Here is a 27595-nt window from a genome sequence, read left to right as displayed (position 1 = left end):
ACCAGGCAGCAGTGAGCAGATACCAGGCAGCAACAAGCAGTTACCAGGCAGCAACAAGCAGTTACCAGGCAGCAGCAAGCAGTTACCAGGCATCAGTGAGCAGATACCAGGCAGCAACAAGCAGTTACCAGGCAGCAACAAGCAGTTACCAGGCATCAGTGAGCAGATACCAGGCAGCAGCAAGCAGTTAACAGGCAGCAGCAAGCAGTTACCAGGCAGCAGCAAGCAGTTACCAGGCAGCAGCAAGCAGTTACCAGGCAGCAGTGAGCAGTTACCAGGCAGCAGTGAGCAGTTGTGAGAGTTTGAGAGCCATTTCACTGCCTATTCACAGTCCATGGAAAAGAGGCCTTACCCTAGCAAGTCTGACATTGCAAATCTGGCCTAATTGGCTATTCATGAGGCAATGCTCATGCAAATGCATGCACAAACCAATACCACAAAGCAGTCACCCTGCTACATGCTACATTAGCACTATCCGGCTTAGTGCACACCAGAGCGGTTCGGCAGCGTTTTGCGATCCACTTGCGGCTGCGGATACGCTTAGGTAATGTATTTCAATGGGCTGGTGCACACCAGAGCGGGAGGCGTTTTGCTGAAACGCATACTCCCGAGGTGAGGCATTTTTTGGATTGCGGAGGCGTTCCTTCCTCCAATGTAAAGTATAGGAAAAACGCAAACCGCTCTGAAAAACGGCAGTTCAGAGCGGTTTTGCAGGCGTTTTTGTTACAGAAGCTGTTCAGTAACAGCTTTACTGTAACAATATATGAAATCTACTACACCAAAAACGCTTTACAAAACCGCAAAATGCTAGGTGAAATGCTACAGAAAAATAAGAAAAAGCGTTTCAAAATCTGCTAGCATTTTGCGGATCTGCTAGCAGTTTTTGGTGTGCTCCAGGCCTCCAGGAGCGCCATGGGGAGGATTCCCAATGCCCCCTTTTTATACAACTGGGGGGACCGCAGGGTCCCAGGCTCTCTCACTGCCTGGAAACCACAGCGGCACCCCGGAGGGGGAGGCTGGGTGGCGTGGACGACCCCCCCAAGTGTGGCCAGCGCCGGGGAGAGCCGTCTGCACGCACCTCCCAATATTAAAAACAGGCACTTACCTTAACGTCCATTGCGTTCTGCTACATGCGCATTAATTTGGGGGCACCACATGAGAAAGGAGAGAAGCATGGGTCACCCCGAGCTTTAGAGCTCAGGGCTGGCTCACATACAGCACTCCAGAGGGGAGGGGGGGGGGGGGAGGACAGGCGCACTCACTCCAGGGTTCACACCACCGTAGCAAGCCATCCACCACCTGCCTCCAAAGGATACAAACTGCACAAAATCCTTTCCATGAGAAAATTAATGCGCATGTAGCAGAACCCAATGGACGTTAAGGTAAGTGGCTGTTTTTAATATTAGGAGGTGGGTGCGGAAGGCTCTCCCCAGCGCTGGCCACACTTGGGGAGGGGGGGGGGGGCTGCGCCACCCAGCCTCCCACTCCGGGGTGCCGCTGTGGTTCCCAGGCAGCGAGAGAGCACTTTGCAGTATTGGTTTTTTGACCCTGCATAGTTTGGCATGCGAAAGCAAATGCATATTTGCATGAGCATTGCCTCATGAATAGCCAATTAGGTAGAATTTGCAAAGCCAGACTTGCTAGGGTTAAACTTGGTGTTTGAGCACGCATACATTTTTTCATGGAAAGCCTACTTCTTCTTGCTTCAAGGTTGAGGCACGTACTGTATTAGATAGATAGATGCGGCGTATGCTACGACGCGGGTTGGCTAGTACTTCTTATTTGTGTATGTTTGCACATATTTTAAATATTAAAATGTTTCGCCATAGTGCCCCTTTAAGCACAGTTAATTGCTCTGGCGTTTCCCCCTTGGCTGCTGTCTGTCATATAGCTGACTGTTGTGCCACATGACCACTGTGCTTGAGAAGCAAGAGGTCATCAGTGGCTGAGGAAGATTCACTAGAGCAGGTGACTGTTTATTCAGCACAGTGCTTCTCCAAATTCCATATGGATGGCAGAGACTACAGTACATAATTGGGGTGCACAGTGAAATGGATGCATACAGACTGTTGGGTAAAAATTATATGGAAACATATGAGAAAAAGGAGAAACATGACCTGTCAGCAAAGTGTAATGAAGCAAAATTGCAATGTAAAACCATGACATGTGAGTACAGTATTATGGGGTACAGGTAATAAAGGCACATACAATGGCAAAATAATATTGGGCACAGTGTAAAAGGAGTACACTAAATAGGGACAATGAGCAATTGATGGCAAATGAGTCATGGAATAGAGCTTAGATTATGCTATTATTCCTCTTGAGCTTGATACCTACAGCTGACATGGACTATTTTCTACAGCCCATAGGCACAGACTATAAACTCTTTTGTCTTTCTAGCACAGCCTTAAAGGGAACCTGAAGTGAGTACAATTATTTAAAATAAACACATGACGTAGCTGCAAATGAATATTACATACTTACCTCACCATCAGTTTCTCTCAGAGGCTCACCATTTACTTCTTACAGTGATCCCTTTCAGTTCTGACAATATTTTGTCAGAACTGAAATATACCAGTTGCTGTCAGTTATATATCAGTAGCTGTCAGTTATATATCAGCAGTTGTCAGTTACAACTGAATGTAAAAGGTAATGTCCATGTTTCCCTATGGCTCAAGTGGGTGATATTACAGTTTAACAGTGTGCTGGCCAGGAAGCTGTTATGGGGTAATGGTGATTTTTAAAATGGAGGCCGGAGGAGTCCGTTGATGATCACAGTAGACAAATGGGACTCAGGAGAGGAGAAAGAGATTGAGTAGTAGACTACACAGGAGGTAAGTATAACCTGTGTATGGTTATTTTAACTTTTTATTTTCAGTTCAGGTTCTCTTTAATGACACAATGCAGAACGTCTGCCAAAGTAACTGCTACAGTATACCAGTTCTTTCAGAGGTGTTGAAGTTTATCAGCATAAAATTCTCTGTCTCAGAAGCATGGAGTTTAGAGGGTTTGAACTAAGATGAACAATTACACTTGAGAAACAGGTTCCCCAGTGTAAAACATAAATGGTTAGTTTGCAGAGAAAGGGCTAAAACATTATCATACCACAGTAGAAATAGTATTTGATTAAATGTGTGGTCGGTTTTCTGCTTGCCTAGGTACCCCTCAAAGAGGAGTGCATGAACAGTGAACATATGAGCTGAGGAACATCATAGCCAGATAGTTGATTGAGGGAAAATGGTCATGTGCCAAGAAAACCTAGAAAAAGGAAAGCGGGCATACATTGGAACTCAGACAGCTGTGCACTGTGAAACTATGGGAATTTCAGTGCCTGTTTTGTTACACGTTATGGTGGACATGATGTGTATGGAAGAAAGTCTTCCCAGCTTCACCAAAAGTGGCGAGACCAGTCCTTACTGAGACAGTGATTTAGTTGCAATGGCCCAGTGTACATGAGCTATAGTTTGGCACTTCGACCTATTTTCACAGATGTGTTTGAGGAAGGGAGATTATAAGGGACTTTATTTACTGAGGAGAGAAAGAGACTACGTCAGTAGACAGCTTTATCTCTGGGAACTAATACAATTCACAAAATGCTGGTGCCACACATCCATATATAATGTCACTGATTATTAGACCCCAGTGTAAAAAAAGAATAGCCTTAAGTGGGTAAGCACCCCAACCTGATCAGTATATTATTGCATGTAAAGAAGAATGGGAAGTTATTATAGTACACCCAATAAAGATGCTGTGACATATATAAAACACTTTATTCCAGTGTCATACCAACAGCACAAAATGTCCTAAGCACATAGCTTCCTAAGCAACTTCCATACACACTAAAATACATTAAAGCCTAACTTGCTTGAACTTTGGGGACTTTACATTTTAAGCTTATTCTTCTTTCTACCGATGTGTTATTTAAGATGGTGGTGATAGTGAAATCAGTCAGTGGCTTTATTTTAAGCTGAAGGAGTCAGTGAATGACAGATGGCTGTTTACATGTAGGGATCTTTTTGGAAGGATGGTCCCTTTTTTGGGAACCAAAGATCCCTGTCCCTCTTACCTATTCATTTGTCCCTCTTTCAGAATGGATGTACAGATATAAATAAATATATGTATTTTTCTGCTAGAAAATGTGTTTAAAAGACTAAACTTTATTTCCATTCCTTTGATGGCAATTGATATACTCTGTATGTCTCACTTTCAGATGTTCATACAAAGGCAAAGTAATGATGATAGAAAGGACCATTGTGGTTTCAGTTATAAAACTGCACAATTTGCTGATAAATTCTTCATGGTATGCAGCATGACGAGGGGTGTGACAGTGGTCTTACTAGAGGTGTTGCAGGGGCGTGTGTTATTGGTGTCCCTCTTTCTTATCTCGGAAAGTTTAGAGGTATGCATTAGGGCTATATGATTTTGGTAGATAATTCAACCTGTCTCCATTAACTCAAAACTTCAAATAGTTTTAACTAGAGCAACTCTTTGTAACTTATTCAGTATATATATCAGCTCAATTATCATTGCTTTATTGACGCCACAATGGTTAGCTATTGTAAGGAATACCAGTAGATTAACACATCTAGAGTTTAAGGTAAGAATAATAAGCTGCACAAAGAAAAATACACACATGTTTCATAAAATACATACAATATATTAATTTCAACATAAAGTGCACATTGCAGTGTTTTAAAATACTTTAGATATCAGAAATACATTCATTTGTTTAAACTACCTTTTCATTTTAGGTGTGTTGTGTTGCTTTAAGTGTAATAGACTTTTTTTGGTGGTTAACATGGCTCTGATCTTCTGACACCATCGCTTTGAAGTATGGGATGAAATCTTTAAACTAAATCTAGAATTTATGCAAATTATAACTAATGGTTTTGTAAGATTTTTGTTTTGATGCAAATGACTGAACTTACAGCTTGGCACTGTTTTGCATTTACTGATTAACCCTCATGTCGCAATTCAGCTGGATTCACACTGTGTGTGTTGCATAACGCATGCATTTTAATGCGCGTGAACAGCAACGGACAATGCGCATGTTACACATTAAAGAGGAACTGTAACCAAATATTGAACTTCATCCCAATCAGTACCCCTTTTCCCATGAGAAATCTTTATCTTTTCTTAAATAGATCCTTAGGAGGGGTCTGTATGGCTGATATTGTGGTGAAACCCCTCCCACAGTGTGATGTCATGACCATGGTCCTGACAGTTTCTTGCCTGTAAACCTCGTTGCATTGTGGGAAATAACAGTTTCCAACTGCCAAGCATCTAGTATCTCCCTTAGCCTAGCACATTATTAGGGGGTGTGGTTATAGATGATTATAGATAATTAGCATGCCTGTAGTAAAGATGATTACATGCAGGCTGATTGTGGATCAAACAATATAAACAAACGACATGGCAAATATCAATCATTTCTTGATCTCTCTATTTTTTGACGCGGAACTTTGCAATGTATTGTTTTATTTTTTTCCCCCATTTCACTAAAGTTCCTCTTTAAAGAAGAACTGTAGTCAAAATAATATAATTCATAAAAATTGCTTAATTTTTACAATATTAATTTATACATTTCTTATTCTGTTTGCCCAATGGAAAAACTTTTCTTTACCTGATTTACTTAAAAATGTATCACAGTTGGCAACCTCTTCAGCACTGGCAAGTGATCATTTACTCTTCATTTACCAAGAGTTCTGAAGCCAGTGCAACTGGGGGTGGGAATTTTGCCTAATAAACAGCCTAGGACAGTGTTTCTCAAAGCTGTCCTTGTGACTCCCCAACGGTGCATGTTTTGCAGGCAGCCTCACCCTGCACAGGAGATGTAATTAGTGTCTCGGCTAGGTGGATTCCATGTAGCCGAGACACTAATTATCCCACCTGTGTATAGGAGCAGTTGCCTGCAAAACATGCACCATTGGGGAGTCACATAGACAGGTTTGAGAAACTCTGGCCTAGGCTAAGCCTCAGTGGACAGGAGGGGCTACATACCAATAAACAGCAATATATAGAAAAAGGAAGTGTTTCTGGTTCTGAAACCAGGATAGTCAACGTAAAAGTGGGTATCCTGGATAATTGACTGCCTTCTACAAATGTCGTTACAGTTTCTCTTTAATTCAAAGCCTGCATGCAGCAAATTAGAATAACGCAATCCATTACAATGTAGAGATCTGCACAGGTCCATGGAATTGTCTGCAATGCAACTGGTGCAGTGTGAATGCACCTTTCATGTTTTTCTTGGGGTAAACCTGGAAAATTAAAAGAATTGTGTGAACAATCTCTGCCTATAAAGGTGACCATGCATATTAACGCTAAGGGGTTTATTCACCAGAACATGCTGCTATTGTTTTCTAAAATAAGGGAATATTTCAGATTGCCAAATGTATAAAAGTGGTAATCAGCTGAGAAGGTTGCATCTTTTCAGTGAGATTGCACTTTTACCAGTGTCATTTACCATCTACCATTATTTAACACACTTTTGTGTTGATTGCCAGATTTATAACATGGCATTCATACTTTCATGCCATGCTCCTGTTTATTCATCATGACAAGTAGCATTGGCTCCACGTATCCAATAGCAAATCTGAGCATATTTTGGAGGTGTCAGTCTAACTGCAACATTATATTCTCGTGACTCTCCAGACACTTCCACCCACTGATGCCCAGAGAAAACTCCAATGACTTTCCTCTTCCAGCGGCCCCTGTGAAGTAATCTCCCATAGACCCCAGAGCCACTAGCACCAGGACGGGCATCACAATGCTGATAGAGTAAGTGAGTAGTCTGCTCCTGCACTTTGCATGATCGGTAAACCAGCTCTCCAGGTCTGTCACTGTCAAATCCTGAAAAGTGAACACGTCCTCCAGCAAGATCCTGCAATGGCGGAGAGGCTGCTAGGTTCATGTGAGGGTGCGACTGTGGACGTCGAAGTTCTAGCAAAGCATAATCATAATCCATGCTTAGTTCTGTAGGGGCTCCAATCCATGCTCGCGGTACCTTTGTGCTTTTAACACGCACCCACCGCATAGTAGGCCGGGGTCCTGGTCCCAGGAAGCCAACCCGCAATTTGCGCGCTCCTTGTACATAGTCACGACCATCATGGATACAGTGAGCAGCTGTTAAGACATGGCGCTTAGTCACCAGAACACCAGTGCAGCCTGTGGACACGCGAACAGCAGAAGCAAAAGGAAAATCTCTCAGATAGTGACGACTGATAGAAAAGCGAACGTCTGGCCCATAAATTTGCCTCCGGATACGCTTTGCTTTTACATTCCTCTCTTGTGAGCGTATGCTGCTACCCTCAGGCACTCTCACTCTTACAGTTGTCAGCATTCGGCTGCCATTGGAAAAAGCAGTCTCATAGTCAAGTTGATGTGCCGTGTCAAAGGCTTCTGGCTGAGATTCACGCCATACACACTGCTCTCTGCAGACTGTACTGAACTCTGGAGTGCCAGCTGCCGTAAAATGAGACAGAGATAAATTGAGTATCTGTTCAGTCGCTAGCTCCAAGACTGGTAAATCAGAAGAGGCAATACCCAGGGCAGCCAAGCATACAAATGCAATTGATGAATGCCAGAGGATCATCATATTAGTGCCACTGCAGGAAAACGAGAAGGGAAAAATAAAACAAGTAAGCAATTTAGCATATGGCACAACCATGTGTCTGCTGCAATCAATAAGGTACTACTGTAAGCATTATTATGTCACAGTGCCCAGGATGAGATATATTCAAGTACTCTGGCTCTCTTACTACCTCAGTGCACTGCAATAAGGACACATCTCATATAACAGATCAGCTCAGGATCGGTTTCAGGAAGCTTAGAATACAGGTGATAAAATAACCAGAGCCTGAACTTAATGCAACAGCCTGAAAGCATGTCAGTCCTTGTGGAATGTACATTTTCGTTACAAATATTTTTGTTTTAGGGCAAATGCTTTCAACTGCTGAATACTTAAGAGCACAATTTGCAAGGAGTATATCTTGCCAGCCTAGAAGAGCAGAACCATACATAATTGCTAATCTGACGCATTCAGGTATGAGTTGCTCTTAAAAATAAGGGCATAAACAACTCATTTTAAGTCTAATCTTCTCAGTCATATGGCACTGCTCTCCTGCACCCCTCAGTGACCTTAATGGACCTCTGTTGCGAAAATCTTAAAATGTAAAATATATGTAAACACAAACAAATAAAAAGTATGTTTCTTCCAGAGTAAAAAGAGCCATAAATTACTTTTCTCCTATGTTGCTGTAACTTACAGTAAGTAGTATAAAACTGACAGAACCAACAGATTTTTGGGCCTTTGGGCCCCTTAGCGCAGTTAGGGTGCAAAAAAGTGCAAAAAAGTGCCACACATGTGGTATCGCCGCACTCGGGAGAAGTAGTTTAATGTGTTTTGGGGTGTATTTTTAGACATACCCATGCTGGGTGGGAGAAATATCTCTGTAAATGGACAATTGTGTGTAAAAAAATTGTCATTTACAGAGATATTTCTCCCACCCAACATGGGTATATGTAAAAATACACCACAAAACACATTATACTACTTCTACTGAGTACGGAAATACCACATGTGTGGCACTTTTTTGCACCCTAACTGTGCTAAGGGGCCCAAAGTCCAATGAGAACCTTCCGGCTTTACAGGGGTGCTTACAATTTAGCACCCCCCCCCCCCCCCCCCCACTTGCCAGGACAGTTAACAAACCCCACAAATGACCCCATTTTGGAAAGAATACACGCTAAGGTATTCCATGAGGGCCATGGTGAGTTCTTAGAAAATTGTATTTTTTGTCACAAGTTAGCGGAAAATGACATTTTGTGAGTTGTGGCGAAGTACATTACGCAATTTGTCCCAAGTGAAAGGAGAGGTTTCTGGCAGCCCTGTGTATTAGGGTCTCTGGAAACCCGATGTTTGGTTTCACACTGCATATTGACATATCCGGAGGGTCGAGCCTGCTGCACCGTATCGTCCAAAACAGACCTTTAGGCAATACCACAAGAGTAGAATTCGGCCTAGTAATGAACTGCGTCGCCATAGACTAACATGACTTCCGGGCCGATCGATATTGCCACAGAAGCCACGCAGTAACGTAGGCATGCATTAACGTTTAGTCAAGCACTTCCGGCGTAGGGGGGGGGGGGGGGGGGGGGCGCAAAGTGTGGCTTTCGCTTGGCATTTTGCCATACCGCATCGCAGCAGTGTGAAATAGCACTGAGAGACCCTTGTGTGCCTACCGCTGTGTCTGGAGTTCCCTACTCTCTAATAGAGTACCTGCTCGTGGTACCTCTCAAAACACTCCCCTAGGCATAGGCCAGGCTGGTCAGGACAGGTGGGACAATAAACAGTGGTGTCACGCCTTATTCCAGCCCTGCTGCAGACACGACAACGTTTTCTTCGGATTCGGTGACCTGGGGTACTCGGAATTGGATAGGCATAATGCCTTCCATGCAGCCGGCTAGTTGCATCTTGGGGTTGGGCCACGGCACCTCCTGGATACAGGAGTTCCATCACGATCTGTTTATGAAATTGAATAAACGATCCAGTTCTCCCAGCCTTACTGTAGAGAACAAAGCTGTTGTAAATTGCCAATTGAATAAGGTAAAAAGACACTTTTTTATACCAGTGTCTTGTTTTTCGGGCAACTAAATAGGGCGCTAACCTCTGGTCATTGAAGTCCACCCCTCCCATGTTAGTATTATACTCGTGGACGACAAGGGGTTTTTCAATGACCTCAGTTCGCCGTTGAATTTCAACTGTCGTGTCTGCGTGAATGGTGGACAGGAAGTAAACCTCCCTCTTGTCCTTCCATTTCACCGCGAGCAGGTCATCAGCACACAAGGCGGCCCTCTACCCCCGTTCAAGTCTGGTGGTAATGAGCCGTTGGGGGAAGGCCCGGCGACTAGGCCGCACGGTGCCACAGCATCAGATTTTTTCTATTTTTAAGTGCTGAAAGAGGGCCACACTTGTGTAATAATTGTCCACAAAAAGATGGTACCCCTTCTGGAACAAGGGTGACACCAAGTCCTACACAACCTTTCCACTGCTCCCCAGGTAGTCAGGGCATCCGACCGGCTCCAATTTTGAGTCTTTTCCCTCATAGACTCTAAAATAAGATGTATAGCCTGTAGCCCTTTCACAGAGCTTATACAGTTTCACCCCATACCGGGCACGCTTGCTTGGGATGTACTGTTTGATGCGAAGGCGCCCGGTAAAACGTATGAGGGACTCGTCTACGCAGATGTCCTGGTCAGGGGTATAAGTATCTGCAAATCTGGATGACAGGTGGTCTATAAGGGGTCGAATTTTGTGGAGCCGGTCAAAAGCAGGGTGGTCACTTCGATGACAGGTTTCGTTGTTACTGAAGTGCAGGAAGCGCAGGATGTTCTCAAATCGTGTCCTGGACATGGCAGCAGAGTACAGGGGAACATGATATGCTGGGTCCGTAGACCAATAAGACCGCAACACATTCTGCTTTACTAGTCCCGTGTGAAGGAGAAGGCCCAAAAAAATTTTAATTTCGGAAACTTGGACTGGTTTCCACCGAAAAGGCTGGGCAAGGAATTTTTCCGAATTGGCGGTTATATATTGTGTGGCCTTACGGATGGTCTCTGCCACAATTAAGTCTAAGAGATCCTGGGTGAAGAACAGATAGAAAAAGTCTAGGGCCGATCCTAGATTATCTGTCTCCACCTGGACTCCAGACTGGGCGGTGAAAGGGGGGGGAGTACGGGTGCGGCGGAATCAGGGGATTGCCAATTTGGGTTTGCCAGCACCTCTGGTAAACTATGGGTAGTACGGGCCGTCTTCTTGGTGGCTGCGACTGGGATCTTACTGCACGTGCCACCGAACCAGTTTCAACTTCCATGCTGGTGCTCGCCACTTCACCAGTGTCTACGGAAGTACTGGTTCTAGGTCCAGGAGATGTTGTGCTGCTGGTGCCTGCCCCACCATGAAATCTCAGACCAGCACGAACACCACTCTGCTGCCCTTGAGGCCGATCCTGCACCACCTGCGGTCCAACAACATGGTGTGTGGTACGCCTGGCTCTAGCCGGGACCTCAACCTCGTCATCACTATCGGTCGGTGAGCCACTTCTCAATTCAGGTTCAAACTCTGACCCGGAAGATTCGTCGAATGAGGCGTCCCAATCGTGCTCATCCGACTGGGCCATGTACCTGAGAACCTCATCATCGGAATACCCCTTTCTTGCCATGGTGGACTGCTAAATTTAGAGGGTATCCCTCTGAAACTACCCAGAAAAAAAGAGCACCTACCTAGCAAAAGGGAGTATTTGAGAGGTAGAAAGCTGTAGTCACTGAGTTTTGATAAAAAAAAACAAAAACAAAAAAACTGATGTTTACAGTGTCACAGCTATTGTACAGTGTTTTTTGCAGTGATCAGAAAAAAAAATTCTGTCACTGCGTTGGGGCGGGCTGAACGCAAGTGCAGGCGAACAATCAGGCCTGATCGGGCAAACACTGCGTTTTTTGTGGATCCTAGTGACCCTAATAGATCTGACTGCGATCAGTAATGATCACTTACAGATACTATATAGTACCAATGTTGATTAGCGACAGTGATGACGCTAATTAGTGACTGTGGTGCAGTGGGCTGAGCACTGACACTTACAAAGGGGCCTAGCTAACTGGCCTAACTGCTAACACTAGTGATACTAAAAAAGTGACAGTTTTCACTGATCACTGTTTTTAGATCACTAGGATAGTGACAGGGGGGTGGTGGCGAGTGGGGAATCAGAGGCAATAGGAAACAATCACAGGACAATCAAAGGCAATCACAGGGCACTCAATTCACGGGACAATCAAAGCAAATCACGGGACAATCAAAGCCAATCACAGGCCAATCAAAGCCAATCACAGGCCAATCACAGGGCAATCAAACCAATCACGGCACAATCAAAGCCAATCACGGGACAATCAAAGCCAATCACAGGCCAATCAAAGCCAATCACAGGCCAATCACAGGGCAATCAAACCAATCACGGGACAATCAAAGCTGATCACGGGACAATCAAAGCCAATCAAAGCCAATCACAGGGCAATCAAAGCCAATCACGGGACAATCAAAGCCAATCACAGGACAATCAAAGCCAATCACGGGACAATCAAATACAATTACAGCACAATCAAATAGAATGTCAGCACAATCAAATTGAATGTCAGCACAATCAAATTGAATGTCAGCACAATCAAATACAATTACAGCACAATCAAATGCAATGCACTGGGAAGGTGATTGGGGGGGGGGGGGGGGGGTCTGAGGGCGATCTGAGGGTGTGGGGGTTGATTAGGTGCCCGCACGGGGAAGACTGGGTCCTGATCTGTGGGTGGGTGGCAGACACGGGGTGACGATAGGAGATCAGTGAGGGATTACAGGGGAGAATAGATGTAAACAATGCACTGGGGAGGTAATCAGGAGGGGGGGTCTGAGGGCAATCTGAGGGTCTGGGTGGGTGATCAGGTGCCCCCAAGGGACAGTTTAGGGTCTGCTCTGATGGGTGGTGGTGACAAGAGGTGATAGGCAGGTGATAGACAGGTGATCAGTGGGTAAGGCAGCTGTATACAAATGTATACAGTATACAGGGGGGTGGTCTGGGGGGGAACTGAGGGTAGGGGGGGTGATCAGGGGACCCTAGGGGGCAGTTAGGGACCTAACATAGGGGATAGCGTCGCTAGATAGTGACAGGGAGTGATTGATGGGTTTTTATGGGGGTGATTGGGTGCTAACAGTGGTGTGCTGGGGTGGTCAGGGGGGTTCTGAGGGCTGGGGTGGGCGATCGGGGGGTCTGTGTAGCTAAAGGTGTGTTTTGTTATACTTAGCAGGGCTGCCGTCCTCTCTGATGGTCGCACGACGAGTGACCATCAGCGGAGGAGGCAGTCAGTATAATACACTTTGTTAAAATAACAAAGTGTATTATACACTCTGATTGGCCGGATCGCGCAGTTTGAAACCTGCCGGCGCTGCTGATTGGCCGGCGGGTTTCCGAGCAGGGTGGGCGGAGCCTATTATCGGCGATGATCGCGTCAAAGACGCGATCGCCGCACAGCCACCTCTGATTCCGCCCCCGCCGATGGGCGTTGTGCGGTCGTTTAGGCCCGGTCTTTGCCGCCGCCCATCGGCTGGGGGCGGTCCTCAAGTGGTTAAGTGCTAGAGATTTGAAAAGCTTTTGCTAATGCAATGCTATGAGGGATTTTTACAAAATCACATTGCTCCAGTGAGAACACACACATAGGATAACATTAGCAGGCGCTTTTAAAATCCCAAAGGGCTTAGAAAAGCTCTTGTAGAGTGAACCAGCCCTTACTCTGTACAGTACAACAAAAGATTATGGCACTGTGACTGTAAAAATCATCAACAATAATAAATAATTATAACTCGTCTGTTTCTAGTCACTGTCCAGACTGTCAAAATGCAGGGCAGAGGATGTAGTTTGAATGGTGTCTTACCAATGTTGACAACAATGGTTGTATATTCCATATTTAATATTTGTTTCTGTCTGACATTTGCTTTTATCACTTTTCATCCATAAACAGAATCTCTAAATTGTACCTGAAGTGACATGATGAGATAAGCATGTGCATGTCACAGTCACAATCCTAGGTAGAACTAAGCTATGTTCCTTTTTTATTTTCCCTCACTGTAATGATTAGAGAATTCAAGTACACTTTCTCTTTAGTGGACTATAGGCTAGAAAAATGTATTTTTGCTATGTGGCGGGGAGGTGGGACGTTGCAATGGAGAGGTGGTGTAAGGAGGAGAACAATGCACGTTGGGACTACTGTACACAATCTAGTTTCTTGGTAGAGATGGCCCAATCCAACCTCCTATGCTGAGACTCATCTAGCATGTGTATGAGACTTTACTCTTACTTATTGTAAGCCACAAAACTCTTGCCTGGCAGAGAACAACTCCTGAGTGCAGGGAACAGATAAACAAAAAGTCCGTATTTCAGGATTGTAGCTATGAAAGATTAAAAGATTGTGTCATTCAGGAGAGACAATACAACATTAAACTTACTTTTAAACCTGAACCTTTTAAAAACAATATAAAACTGGGACTATACGAAAGTCCTATTTAGGAGTAGGACTATAAAGTAGATACAATTGTTTATTTCATCGTTTATTTTACATTAAGGTTTGCTTTTATCCTCCATATTTACCTTAATAGGCACATCGAGACATGACAAACAGATGCTCTTTTATGCAGAGGGACATATAGACAATGCGGTACAGACATCAGACAATGCAGCTCTGATTGTTTTGCGGTTTATAATCAAGCCTTAGGCAATAAATAAGTGTAGCCTGTTACAGATACATGTTTCCCTCTATATAACGGTACCACTAGTCATTTTGTTCTCTCTCTTGCCCTCAAAAAAGAATCAAAAATGAAATTAAATGTTAACCTTTTAGCTTATTTTTGATCTTTAGGCAATTCAAGCACACTCATTTTCCTCCAAAAATAAGTGAAAGGCTTCCTTACCTGTATGACAGGCTGCAGCATTAATAGCTTTTGTCCTTCATCCTGTGATAGGACCAATCAAGATGACTTTGTCACAAAGCAGATAATAGATGGCACATGCTTTCCCAGTGCTTCTCCAAGACTTATTGAGGCAACAGTTCAGGGGCACAGCCTACACAGTTGCATGGTCTGACAGCCAGCAACGAATGCCTGAAACCCAGTATGACATTTTAGAAGGCAGTGAGGTCAGAGAGACGTTTCAGTCTTTAAACAGAAGCATGGGACAAATTATGCATTGGATACAGTTAGAAAATGCACAGTAACTTTCTAATATGGGGTTAGACATTTCTCAACAATAGACTAACAGCACATAAAAAAACAGGATAGCTATAAATTCATCATTTAGCATGATGACATATGGCATTTGGAAGAAGTTAGTAGAACGACATGACATTAGACAGCTTCAGTAGTAACGTGACATTTCCAGCCCTTTGCCAGAGTCCAGAACAGACCATCGAAATGTCATCTAAACTTCTCAACTATTTACATCAAAGTTAAAAAAAAAAAGTAGTCTTAAAAATTATAGGTGTGCACTTCAATTTAGCGCAGTCAGAACATTCGGCCTATACCCCATCTTAGTAAAAGTGAACTCAGGAAGGCACTCCCCCCGTAGAAAGCACCAGATCTCAGACCTTATAAATTATTGTCAGCTCACAAAGCTGCCGTTGTTCACATTACTCCACCCAGCTTCCAGCTCGACATGCACAGAATATAGAATACAAGGTCTTTATGCACCATGCAAGAGCAAACATTTGCTCCAGTGTATTGAAACCGGACTTTACTGACTTCTTTTACTCCATTGTTCTGTTAATAGTGTTAACAGTTTCTCCCTGACATGAGCAATGCCTACTGGTCTGTTGCCTTTCTAAACAAGACAGCTTATGGCAGTAATTAGAGATAATAACCAGGACTGAAGTGAACATTACTTGGAATTAAGTTGTGCAGAGAAAGTAATCACTAGTTAGCTCATAAAATGCATTCCACCTGTCACTGGCTTACTGTTTTTTTTTGTTTTTTTTCCTCCAGTCCTTTCAAAGGAATCACAGAACACCTTTCCTTCTGTTCAGGTTTACCCAGTGATATATTATTAACTAGTTACATGTTGTGTAATTTGTAAGAATTTCCCAGACTTTCCAGATGAGCTCTGTATTCACAGTAAACCTGCTGGAAATTCAGCAATTTCACAAAATGCTGGAGTTTTTTCATCTACATGTTAAAGTTTCAATGAAATGTAATAATAATAGTAACTCCACTTAAATTATAGCACATTTATTTTTCCCAGGATTTTCAATAAACTGATTGTTTGCCCTTTTTACTCAACAAGATCTGCTTGGATGAATTTCCTATCAGCATAGTTTGGTATTGCAGAATAAATACTAATGAATCAATAAACATGACAGCATTATGTTTCATGTTCTTCAAAAGTAGCATGAGCCTTGCCCAGTTAAAGCTTCAGAGTATCTTACTTCCACTTTCAATTATTAATCAACATCTATTTACTTCTTCCTCCACCCAAAAAGCAAAGCAGTTAAAACTCATGCTTACCTAGTACCGACAGGTAGTTTCTAGCATGTAGGTCCCATTCAGCGAAAGTGTGTCCCACTTTCTATTTAAGACAGAATGTTCTGCCTCATGTTTAATGGCCCCCACCCATCACACTCCTTTCAGTAATCAAGGTGAGCTGGGGGAGTGGAGAGCGGACAAGATCCTGCACGACAGGAATGCAGTACACCGTGAACATGAGGAGAGGGATAAATCCAACTCACCTGCTAACTGAAGTCTTGCACATGTGTCTCTGAGTGAAAATGGCAGTTAGTAATGCATAAATTAGGCGATAAATGTAAATCTAGCCTTGAGAAAACTAAGCAAGTTTTGTAATCACCAGAAATCATATTTACATAACTAAACCTTGTTTTACCATTACCTCCCTGGCAGACAGTTTTTACTATTCTGACCTACATTTACCTCACAGAGATCTACAATACTTTCAAAATGTAAAGTGTAATAAAGTAATAAGGACTGCGTCGTTACGAATTCAACTTGTCTGGACCAAATTCTTATTATAGGCCTAAAATACTCTAATAACTGACTTTACAGATCAGGTGTTCTGACTTCATTGGCTGTATGCTTGTTCCAGATATTCTTTTTACAGACTACTTCAGCATGGCAGTTAGACAAAATAAATAAAGATGGCCGTCTTCATATTCCTTTCTAAATAAATCTTTGGTAACTTACCAGTACTTTCTTTCCACTGTAAGCTAATTACCATACATGGCCAATGCTTTTACTATGAGAGAAATGCTTCAGATTTACTATTTGCCCCTACGCTATATGGTGTATCATGATAACGGTTACCACTGGCGTAGCTAAGGCGCTATGGGCCCCAGTGCAAATTTTACATGGGGCCCCCAAGCACTATACATAACAATTGATACGGCTCACCAAAACCTGTAAAGTACAACAACAGTGTCAGAGGTGCAAGTAGGGGATGGGAAACAGTTTGTTAATGATTACTATTATTTAAATAATCTATAGAAGTGATTATTACCAATACAGGGCCAATAGAGAGCTAATAATATGTTTGAGAGAGGGCCCCTTTGACCCAAGGACCCCGATGCGGTCACTACCTCTGCAACCCCTATTGCTACGCCACTGAAGGGTACTTTTCAGTCAAGCATGAACATTGTGTGTTTAAACTGATTAAGTTCACATGGGCGTCTCTGATTTTCATTGTGGCATTCATGATCTCCTGTTCTAGAGTTTCATGTGTTCTTCTTTATTAGTGACTCTGAAAATAAAAACCTTTCATAAATGTAGGTCACGCATTTACTAGTGCTAAGCTTTACCCTCTACCAGAGCTACAAAGATAAATAAAAAAAACAGTAGAAACCCAGAAGAATACAGGTCCAAAAACGAAAAACTATGAAGAATACTGTCATACAACCCCCTAGATTCCTGTAACAATAGAGGACCAAAACTGCTAGACTATAAGAATACAGGTACAATTATGACTGTATACCAGAGATGAGAGAGATATCAATGCCCCTAAAACACTATAGAGGAGGGTATAAAACACTTGGACATCAGGATGTATGCCACATTGCCAGCTGCAGACTAATGAGAACTGAACGTTCTCTTGGCAGCCAGTAAAAGGAATACTGCCTATATCAATCATGTGTCAGCGTTAGCACTGACAGAACAGAGGGAAATGCCAACTTGACTTCAATCTAAAGTGAATGAGACTAATGACAAAGTAGTGAGTCCAACCGGACACAGTCTTACCTGGCATGGAATCTAGGCAAGTGAATGCAAATGACTAGCACCAACAGCCGGTCTACTCCATCAGAGCTAAATGTGGTGAGACGGCCAATATGATTTGTCAGAATTGTCTCTCTTTCATCTTAAAGGGATACTGTAGGGGGGTCGGGGGAAAATGAGCTGAACTTACCCGGGGCTTCTAATGGTCCCCCGCAGACATCCTGTGCCCGCGCAGCCGCTCACCGATGCTCCGGTCCCGCCTCCGGTTCACTTCGGGAATTTCTGACTTTAAAGTCACAAAACCACTGTGCCTGCGTTGCCGTGTCCTCGATCACGCTGATGTCATCAAGAGCGCACAGCGCAGGCCCAGTATGGTCTGTGTCTGCGCAGTACACTCCTGGTGACATCAGCGGGAGCGAGGACACGACAACGCAGGCACAGTGGTTTTCTGACTTTAAAGTCAGAAAATCCAGAAGTGAACTGGAGGCGGGGCCGGAGCATTGGGGAGTGGCTGCGCCAACACAGGATGTCTGCGGGGGACCATTAGAAGCCCCGGGTAAGTTCAGCTCATTTTCCCCCGACCCCCCTACAGTATCCCTTTAAGGTGGCCACTAACGATCCAATTTCTAGCGAAAAATCGTTCGAGCGATCAGAAATTCTGATCGGATTGGATGTAAATAATGTCAGTTGATGGGCACAATCGATTAAGAACAATTATAAAAATAGTCGTTCGATTGGATTTTCAACAAATCAAATCAAAATTTGGATTTTCTTGTTGGTTGTGATAGATAGGTGCAAAGATTGGTTCTTTGATGGTGTAGTGAACGATTTTTCTTCTGATCAGAATTATCTGATCGCTCGAACGATTTTTCGCTAGAAATTGGATCGTTAGTGGCCACCTTTAATCATGGACAAATGACATGCTTGAAGAGCAAACCAAGCAATAATTCAGTAACAAAACAAGATATATCAGTGTGATAATCTCCAGAATGCTGCCACTTCTGCAGCAAGCTGGGGTAATGGGTATGCTCTATGACAGAGCTTAGGAGTATCAGAACACCATCACTGCCAACCAAAGGAATTCAAGAGGAGTGTACAGTAGTGCATGTGCTGGAGTCTCAGGCATCAGATTGGAATTAAGAAACTGCTCGTGGTCACTTTAGTATGGCTGACCTATGCTGCCTGCCTTCAGTCCAACCTGCAGTCTTCATCCTTTTTCCAGAACACAAGGGATGCCCTCCGAGTTCTACCCAAGAAGGCTGTGCCCCCAGGGGCCCTCCTGGTGGGGATAGACTTGGAGTCTCTCTATCCCCAACAACAGGTGGACCTCCAAGCTGTTGATTTTTATTAACAATACCCCAAAAGGCAAAAGGACTGCGCTCCACAACACTTAATCAATAGATATATATAGCACAGATGCCACCAATATAGATAGGGGATCCGCAGACTTCACCCGAGCACACACACTCTCCAATAACGATCCAATCCACAAAACGAGCTGCGATCACAATCCTGGCTTCCCCATAAGGGTATCGGATTTCCCTGTAAAAAGATCTGTATATAGTGCAATAATGCTTAATTTGAACCACCCAGTGAGTCACTCCAGAAAGTTGTGCAGAGAGAGGCCTCCGCCCGAAACAAAGGAAACGGGGGATTTTTAGCACCCCCTTGGCCCCTGATGAGTCACATGACGAAACGCGTAGGGGCGGAGCCTAGGAGTCACGCGGAACGCAAGCAGGAAGTAGGTCAAGCGGGGACTGTGGCGTGCAGCGGGATCCGACCGCGGCGGTACTGGCACCTATAGATAAGCGCTTGTGAACTAATATCTGGTACGCAGATTCTTTTATGCAGTCTTTTAGCAATAAATGTAAAAGGTTTTATGCTATGCGAGTCCCGCTTTTTATATCTGAAGGTTTTTAAAGTGGCGTTGCCCAGGCTGGAGGGCTGATATGCTTAATATACAAGAAAGGATCTGGTGAGTGAGACTCACTAAGGGGGTGCAAAAAAATCCCTGTTTCCTTTATGTTTCGGGTGGAGGCCTCTCTCTGCACAACTTTCTGGAGTGAATCACTGGGTGGTTCAAATTAAGCATTATTGCACTATATACAGATCTTTTTACAGGGAAATCCTATACCCTTATGGGGAAGCCAGGATTGTGATCGCAGCTCGTTTTGTGGATTGGATGTTGATTTTTATTTGAGAGAGACCTGTCCCTCCCTGGATGGAGTTAATTCCTCATTGATATGATGGAATTGGTCTGGACCCAGAATTGTTTCTGCTTTAATTGGAGGTATTACCATCATGTGGCGGGGACATGGATAGAAGCGGTGCGTGCTCGACATACACCTGTCTGCACCTCGGATTACTGGCGCCACGTCGCTCTGTGGATAATATTGAACTGACATACTCCTTCAGCACAGAGGAGATTACTTTCTTGGACCTGAGGATTTCTTTGAAGGGGGGGGGGGGGGGTTGTCAAGTGGCCCCTTTAACCATTTATGCCTCCAGGACGCGCGCTCCTGGCCCGCGGTTCGTTAGCCAGGCAATCAGTGAATCGGGCTATGGTGCCCGATCACTGATTCCTCTCCCCCGCTGAAAAAGCGACAGCTTCTCTCGGAAGCTACGCTTTTTCTGAAGCTATGTCCCTCTAAGCGTACATTGTACGCTTAGAGTGACGTCATGTAAACAAACTCAAGATTGCCATCTTGTGGCCAAAAAGTAAAACTACAAGTAAAAGTAAAAAAACATTACAATACACAAATATTTCCCCAAATAAAACACTATTTATATCCCACCCTCCCAAAAATGCCCACATAAAATGTTTAATAAAAAAAACCAAAAACATTACTATAAAAAAAAAAACACAAATATTTACCTAAGGGTCTAAACTTTTTAAATATCTATGTAAAGATGAAATATTTCTCTATTTTTTTTTATAAGCTTGTAAATAGTGATGGATGCAAAACGGAAAAAATGCTATTTTATTTCCAAATAAAATATTGTCGCGATACATTGTGATAGGGACATCATTTAAACGGTGAAATAACCGTGACAAATAGGCAAATACAATACGTGGGTTTTAATTATGGAGGCATGTTTTATTTTAAAACTATAATGGCCGAAATCTGACAAATAATGAATTTTTTCATTTATTTTTTTTCTTATGTTTACTGTTAAAATGCATTTACAGTAAGGTAGCTCTTAGCAAAATGTACCCCCCAAAGAAAGCCTAATTGGTGGCGGAAAAAACAAGATATAGATCAGTTCATTGTGATAAGTAGTGATAAAGTTATAGGCTAATGAATGGGAGGTGAACATTGCTTGGATGCATAAAGTGAAAACGACTGAAGGCTGAACTGGTTAAAAAAATCCTACAGCAGGTAGTACTTTCTTCCATTCTGCCAGCCATCATCCCCACCATCTGAGGCACAACATCCTGCTAGGATAGTTCCTCCGTATTTGTAGGAACTGTTCAAATGTTGGGGTTTTTTCCAGGGAGGCTAGACTCCTTTATGGTAGACTTCAGCAGAGGGGGTGCTTCCATAGAACGTTGAGGAAATGTTCAAGAGAGCAAAAAATTCAGGAGAGCAAAAAAGAATGATCAACAGTAACTTTTGGAACTGAAAAAAGCTAATACAGATTTCATACAGTCAGTTGAAAGAATAGTCACAGGCTATGGAAGACATTGGAGTAATCTTAGAGGGCTGTTGGATTGGCACTTGCATATGCTGACCTCATCACCTAAAATTGCCACAATAGTAGGGAATAGACCCTCTTTAACATCGAGGAGAGCAAAGAACCTAAAAGATAGTTGGGTGACATCAGAACATGTTCCCTCCAATGCATCAAGTAAAAATTGTTTGAAAAAAATTGATTGTTTTGATGAAGGGTTGCTCACAATTAAGAAAACAAGGAGAAAAGGTAAAGGTAAAGAAACCACGTGGATTTACCGTCTGAGAAGATTAACTCCTGGTGGGTTCAAATCTGACAATGACATTTCAGTATATTTTGATTAGGGATGAAGCAGACTTATATGTTAGTGTTTTCTGCACTATTAGTATTGTTTTGGTAATGATGAGCTCTATGATAACGGGTTGCTGTTTTGGAAAGGAAAAAATTAGTACTAAGTTTACATTTAGCATTATATGTAGCTGTACATTCAAATACTTAGGTATTTAGCTGGATGGATGCTGGATGATTGCAGGTTCGAACTGTGAAATTGTTACACACCCTGACGAATGCCAATTGGCCAAACCGTGTAGGTTGGTGGAGTCTGGATGTGCTTCTGCAATGACTCAAATATTGCTTTTCTGCTCACTATCGCTCGTTTCCCATGGTGATACATCTACCTCTACATATTGAGATGACAAGATTGCCTCATACTATGTGCTTAAAGGGACTGTCCGAGCATAATAAAAACATCTACTTATCTGGGTACTTCCTCCAGCCCCCGGCAGCCATCCTTTGCCCTCGCAGCAGCTCTGCTCCCAGCTGGTGGTCCGGCGTCCTCTCCGTTTCAGATGCCGACTTCACCAGGTCGCATCTTCTGCGCCTGTGCAAGCCCCACTCGCAATTGCGCTGACCTGGTCAGGTTACGTGAGTGCAGTCGCGAATAGTGCAGCAGCATGCTCACGCATGCACAGTAGATGCAACCGAGGGGCCCGAGGGCCACCGGCTTGGAGTGGAGCTTTGGCGAGGGCACAGGTCGACAGCCAGAGGCTGGAGGAAGCCCCAGGTAAGTAGATCTTTTTTATTATGCTCGGTTCTTCTGGTTTTGGTGACTTTCATGTCCAAAAGGCTGCTGGTTCGCGCATCTGCGCTCTCCCGCACACGATCGTGCGTGCGCCAGCGTGATCCCGTGGCACCCACCCCCCGACAGCCCGGAGATGAAGTCCCCGGTAGAAAAACCGACGGCTTCTTTTCAGAGGCCACAGTCTTTCTGAAAAGAAAAAAAAAATCACTTCCTCCTTGAATTTCCTGTAAGCAAGCGTGCTCGCTCACAAGATAGAAAAACAACAAAATCTCTGTGGCCATCTTGTGGCCAAATAGTAAAACTACATGCACATACATTTTTATTACAAAAAGACACAATGAATTACATTTAAAATTAACTGTTTACCTAGCACACTCAAAAAATACCCAAATAAAATTTTTAACTAAAATAAAAAAATAAAAAATTACAATTTGAAAAAAACAACAAATAGTTACCTAAGGGTATGAACTTTTTTTTTTAATATGCATGTGAAGAGGGTATACAACTAATATTTTTTAAATTACTGTATAAGTTTGTAAATAATGATGGACGCAAAACTATAAAACTGCACCTATATTTCCAAATAAAATATTGGCGCCACACATTGCGATAGGGACATAATTTAAATGGTGTAATAACCGGGACAAATGGGCAAATAAACTACTTGGGTTTTAATTATGATAGCATGTATTATTTTAAAGCTATAATGGCTGAAAACTGAGAAATGATTTTTTTCCACTTTTTTCTTAATTTTCCTGTTAAAATGCATTTAGAAAAAAATAATTCTTAGCAAAATGTACCACCCAAAGAAAGCCTAAAAGTTATTGGCGAATGAATGGGAGGTGAAAACTGCTCGGACGCATAAGGTGAAAAATGACTGAAGGCTGAAGTGGTTAAATATGTAGGTACTACCCTTAGATATGACCATCAGTGAAAGTGGGTGGCCCAACTGATATTTCCAACCTTTTTTGTTTATGGCTGCCAGTATAAGTTTTTAGTTGCCTCCCCCCTGAAATAGTCCTGAATGCATTGCCTTATTGCTGTATGTCACCCCTAAATATTGTCTGTAACTTAATGTCCAGCACTGCGTAATATGTCAGCGCTTTATAAATACAATAAATCTCTCTAATATAAATGCTAAAGTTTGGATGTTTGCTACTCAATCACGCAACAATGACTGAACGGATTTAAATGAAATTTGGCACACACATAGTACATTACCTGGAATAACATATAGGATACTTTTTATCCCCTTAACCAAACAGTGGGCAGAGACGAATACAAATTTCACTGGGAAATGTAAACTGCAGCCATTCTTACACTGTTAATGGTAGGGTTCTCAAACTTTGCACAGTTGGTCATTGGGTGACTGGGTTCAAATTCAGAAAAGGGAGTGGAGCCACAAACAGCCAATCAGATTTGTTTCATTTCAATACAAATTATTGATACCAAAGACTGCAAAGCTCACAAACTAGGTTATTGAGTAATTGTGTGTTAAGGTTAGAAAAAGTGGGGGGAGCCAACATCAGCCAAATACATACACGGGCAACGCCGGGCCATCAGCTAGTAATAAATAATGCAATTCCCTGGAATAGCTCAATATAATAATTATTGTATTTTATGTCTTTCTTGCATTAAATACAATTTTTATTTGAGTTGAAAGTAGTGTATTCTGCAAAGAACATCAGTTGCCAGACCCACGGCGTTATTGGGAGGTTTGACAGATTTATGGATCATGTCAATATCTATTTTGTCTGGAGATTCCTTCTAAAGGATATATCGGAAGATGTTTGCCAGTGTGGGTAATTCCTTGTACCTAACTGAATTCACTATACCTCTAATTCTAATATTGTTTCTTTGCAATCTGTTTTCCAGATCATCAATTTTCATGTTGAAAGCTGTGATCTGTGGCAGTTGGCATGTGTAACGACAATGTCATTGGTTGATGTCAGCTTAAAATTGTCCTGTTCAATATCCTCAATCATTTTTGTCGGGTTAGAAATGGCTACTTTTAGGAGTCTCAGTTGGTTCTGAACCATGGAGATGTGCAGAGTAGAGTTGGGCCGAACCTCCGATTTTAGGTTCGCGAACCGGGTTTGCGAACTTTCGCGGAACGTTCGGTTCGCGTTAAAGTTCGCGAACCGCAATAGACTTCAATGGGGATGCGAACTTTGAAAAAAAAAAATAATTATGCTGGCCACAAAAGTGATGGAAAAGATGTTTCAAGGGGTCTAACACCTGGAGGGGGGCATGGCGGAGTGGGATACACGCCAAAAGTCCCCGGGAAAAATCTGGATTTGACGCAAAGCAGCGTTTTAAGGGCAGAAATCACATTGAATGCTAAATGACAGGCCTAAAGTGCTTTAAAACATCTTGCATGTGTATACATCAATCAGGTAGTGTAATTAAGGTACTGCTTCACACTGACACACCAAACTCACCGTGTAACGCACCGCAAACAGCTGTTTGTACTAGTGACGGCCGTGCTGGACTGGTGCGCACCATGGCGAGAGTGCAGGTTTTGGTGGCTTTACAGCCCATATGGTCGGCCTGGCTGATGTAGCTGAATGACAGAACAGTGACTGTCCAGCTGATCAAATTTGGTCTGACCACAATGAAGCAACGACCTTATTATCTTTTGTGTGCCCCCCGAGACACTCATCTAGGCGCCGGTCATTGATTCATTGTGATACGCAAGCCCCTTCACCACGGCAAGGAAATGATCACGAAGGGGAATGGGCGCATGTACATGCCTTTTCTTTTGTTGTTGCAGCTGCCCTCAGTGCAGCCAGAAAAATTAGGCAGTCATGTACACGCACCATAAAAATTATTACAGCGGCCGCTGCTAGCAGCGGCCTAAAAAATTCAGCAATCCGACTGGAGTCCCGGACCCTGTTGGTGGTGGCTAGTGTTGGGCGAACATCTAAATGTTCGGGTTCGGGCCGAACAGGCCGAACATGGCCGCGATGTTCGGGTGTTCGACCCGAACTCCGAACATAATGGAAGTCAATGGGGACCCGAACTTTTGTGCTTTGTAAAGCCTCCTTACATGCTACATACCCCAAATTTACAGGGTATGTGCACCTTGGGAGTGGGTACAAGAGGAAAAAAAAATTTAGCAAAAAGAGCTTATAGTTTTTGAGAAAATCAATTTTAAAGTTTCAAAGGGAAAACTGTCTTTTAAATGCGGGAAATGTCTGTTTTCTTTGCACAGGTAACATGCTTTTTGTCGGCATGCAGTCATAAATGTAATACATATAAGAGGTTCCAGGAAAAGGGACCGGTAACGCTAACCCAGCAGCAGCACACGTGATGGAACAAGAGGAGGGTGGCGCAGGAGGAGAAGGCCACGCTTTGAGACACAACAACCCAGGCCTTGCATGAGGACAAGAAGCGTGCGGATAGCAATTTGCATTTTGTCGCCATGCAGTCATAAATGTAATACAGATGAGAGGTTCAATAAACAGGGACCGGAAACGCTAACCCATCACAGATGTTCATTGTTCATGTTACTTGGTTGGGGTCCGGGAGTGTTGCGTAGTCGTTTCCAATCCAGGATTGATTCATTTTAATTTGAGTCAGACGGTCTGCATTTTCTGTGGAGAGGCGGATACGCCGCCGATCTGTGACGATGCCTCCGGCAGCACTGAAACAGCGTTCCGACATAACGCTGGCTGCCGGGCAAGCCAGCACCTCTATTGCGTACATTGCCAGTTTGTGCCAGGTGTCTAGCTTCGATACCCAATAGTTGAAGGGTGCAGATGGATTGTTCAACACAGCTACGCCATCTGACATGTAGTCCTTGACCATCTTCTCCAGGCGATCGGTGTTGGAGGTGGATCTGCACGCTTGCTGTTCTGTGTGCTGCTGCATGGGTGTCAGAAAATTTTTCCACTCCAAGGACACTGCCGATACCATTCCCTTTTGGGCACTAGCTGCGGCTTGTGTTGTTTGCTGCCCTCCTGGTCGTCCTGGGTTTGCGGAAGTCAGTCTGTCGGCGTACAACTGGCTAGAGGAGGGGGAGGATGTCAATCTCCTCTCTAAAGTCTCCACAAGGGCCTGCTGGTATTCTTCCATTTTGACCTGTCTGGCTCTTTCTTCAAGCAGTTTTGGAACATTGTGTTTGTACCGTGGATCCAGAAGGGTATAAACCCAGTAATTGGTGTTGTCCAGAATGCGCACAATGCGTGGGTCGCGTTCAATGCAGTCCTAGGCCGAAGAGGTCATAGCCTAGGGTCACAAAACCTGTTTATTGGGCAATTTTAATGGTGGCGAGTCTGACGTACATAAATCGCAGCAATGGCCGTTAGCAACGTCTGAATCTCACGAAATGTCTCATGCAGGTAGAAGACATATTGTTAGACTTGGGCTCCAAAGATGGGTTCCCTACATCTCTGCAAACCAGAGTTACAGGGCTCCAAATTTGGTAAAATCCCCCATAGGCTTTCATTGGGCCTCCTATTTACAGTTCCAAAATCTCACATCTTTTCAAAGGGCAATTACTCAGCAGTGGCAAATTTTCTAGCATTGTAGGGACCCTTAGGGGGAACATGACTGGTGAGTTTCGGGCCCCTAGGCCGAAGAGGTCATAGCCTAGGGTCACAAAAACCTGTTTATTGGGGCTATTTCAATGGTAGTGATGGTGACGTACATAAATCGCAGCAATGGCCGTTAGCAAAGTCTGAATCTCACGAAATGTCTCATGCAGGTAGAAGACATATTGTTAGACTTGGATTCCAAAGATGGGGTCCCTACATCTCTGCAAACCAGAGTTACAGGGGTCCAAAATTGGTAAAATCCCCCATAGGCTTTCATTGGGCCTCCTATTTACCGTTCCAAAATCTCACACCATTTCAAAGGGCAATGGCTCAGCAGTGGCAAAACTCACCAGTCATGATCCCCCTAAGGGTCCCTACAATGCTAGAAAATTTGGTACTGCTGAGCCATTGCCCTTTGAAAAGATGTGAGATTTTGGAAAGTGAAATAGGGAGCCAATGAAATCCTATGGGGGATTTTACCAATTTTGGACCCCTGTAACTCTG

At 43.5% G+C, this 27595-nt stretch overlaps 1 protein-coding gene across 1 annotated transcript; it reads right to left on the bottom strand.

Annotated features, from left to right (window-relative positions):
* Positions 1-2718: 2718 nt before the first annotated feature.
* Positions 2719-16170, bottom strand: LOC137528367 (serine protease 23-like). Its single transcript, XM_068249660.1, has 3 exons — positions 16088-16170; positions 14504-14692; positions 2719-7604 (listed from the first exon to the last, which is right to left on the bottom strand). The coding sequence occupies exon 3, from the start codon at positions 7592-7594 to the stop codon at positions 6545-6547; it is 1050 nt and encodes a 349-aa protein (XP_068105761.1). The 5' UTR covers positions 7595-7604; positions 14504-14692; positions 16088-16170; the 3' UTR covers positions 2719-6544.
* Between the last annotated feature and the right edge of the window lie 11425 nt (positions 16171-27595).

The sequence above is a fragment of the Hyperolius riggenbachi genome, chromosome 8, assembly GCF_040937935.1.
Source record: "Hyperolius riggenbachi isolate aHypRig1 chromosome 8, aHypRig1.pri, whole genome shotgun sequence".
Taxonomy (NCBI): Eukaryota; Metazoa; Chordata; class Amphibia; order Anura; family Hyperoliidae; genus Hyperolius; species Hyperolius riggenbachi.
This window is presented reverse-complemented; position numbering and strand designations above follow the sequence as displayed.

Excerpts from the sequence above, each read along its gene's own strand:
- LOC137528367 (XM_068249660.1), bottom strand. The coding sequence starts at position 7,594 with ATGATGATCCTCTGGCATTCATCAATTGCATTTGTATGCTTGGCTGCC.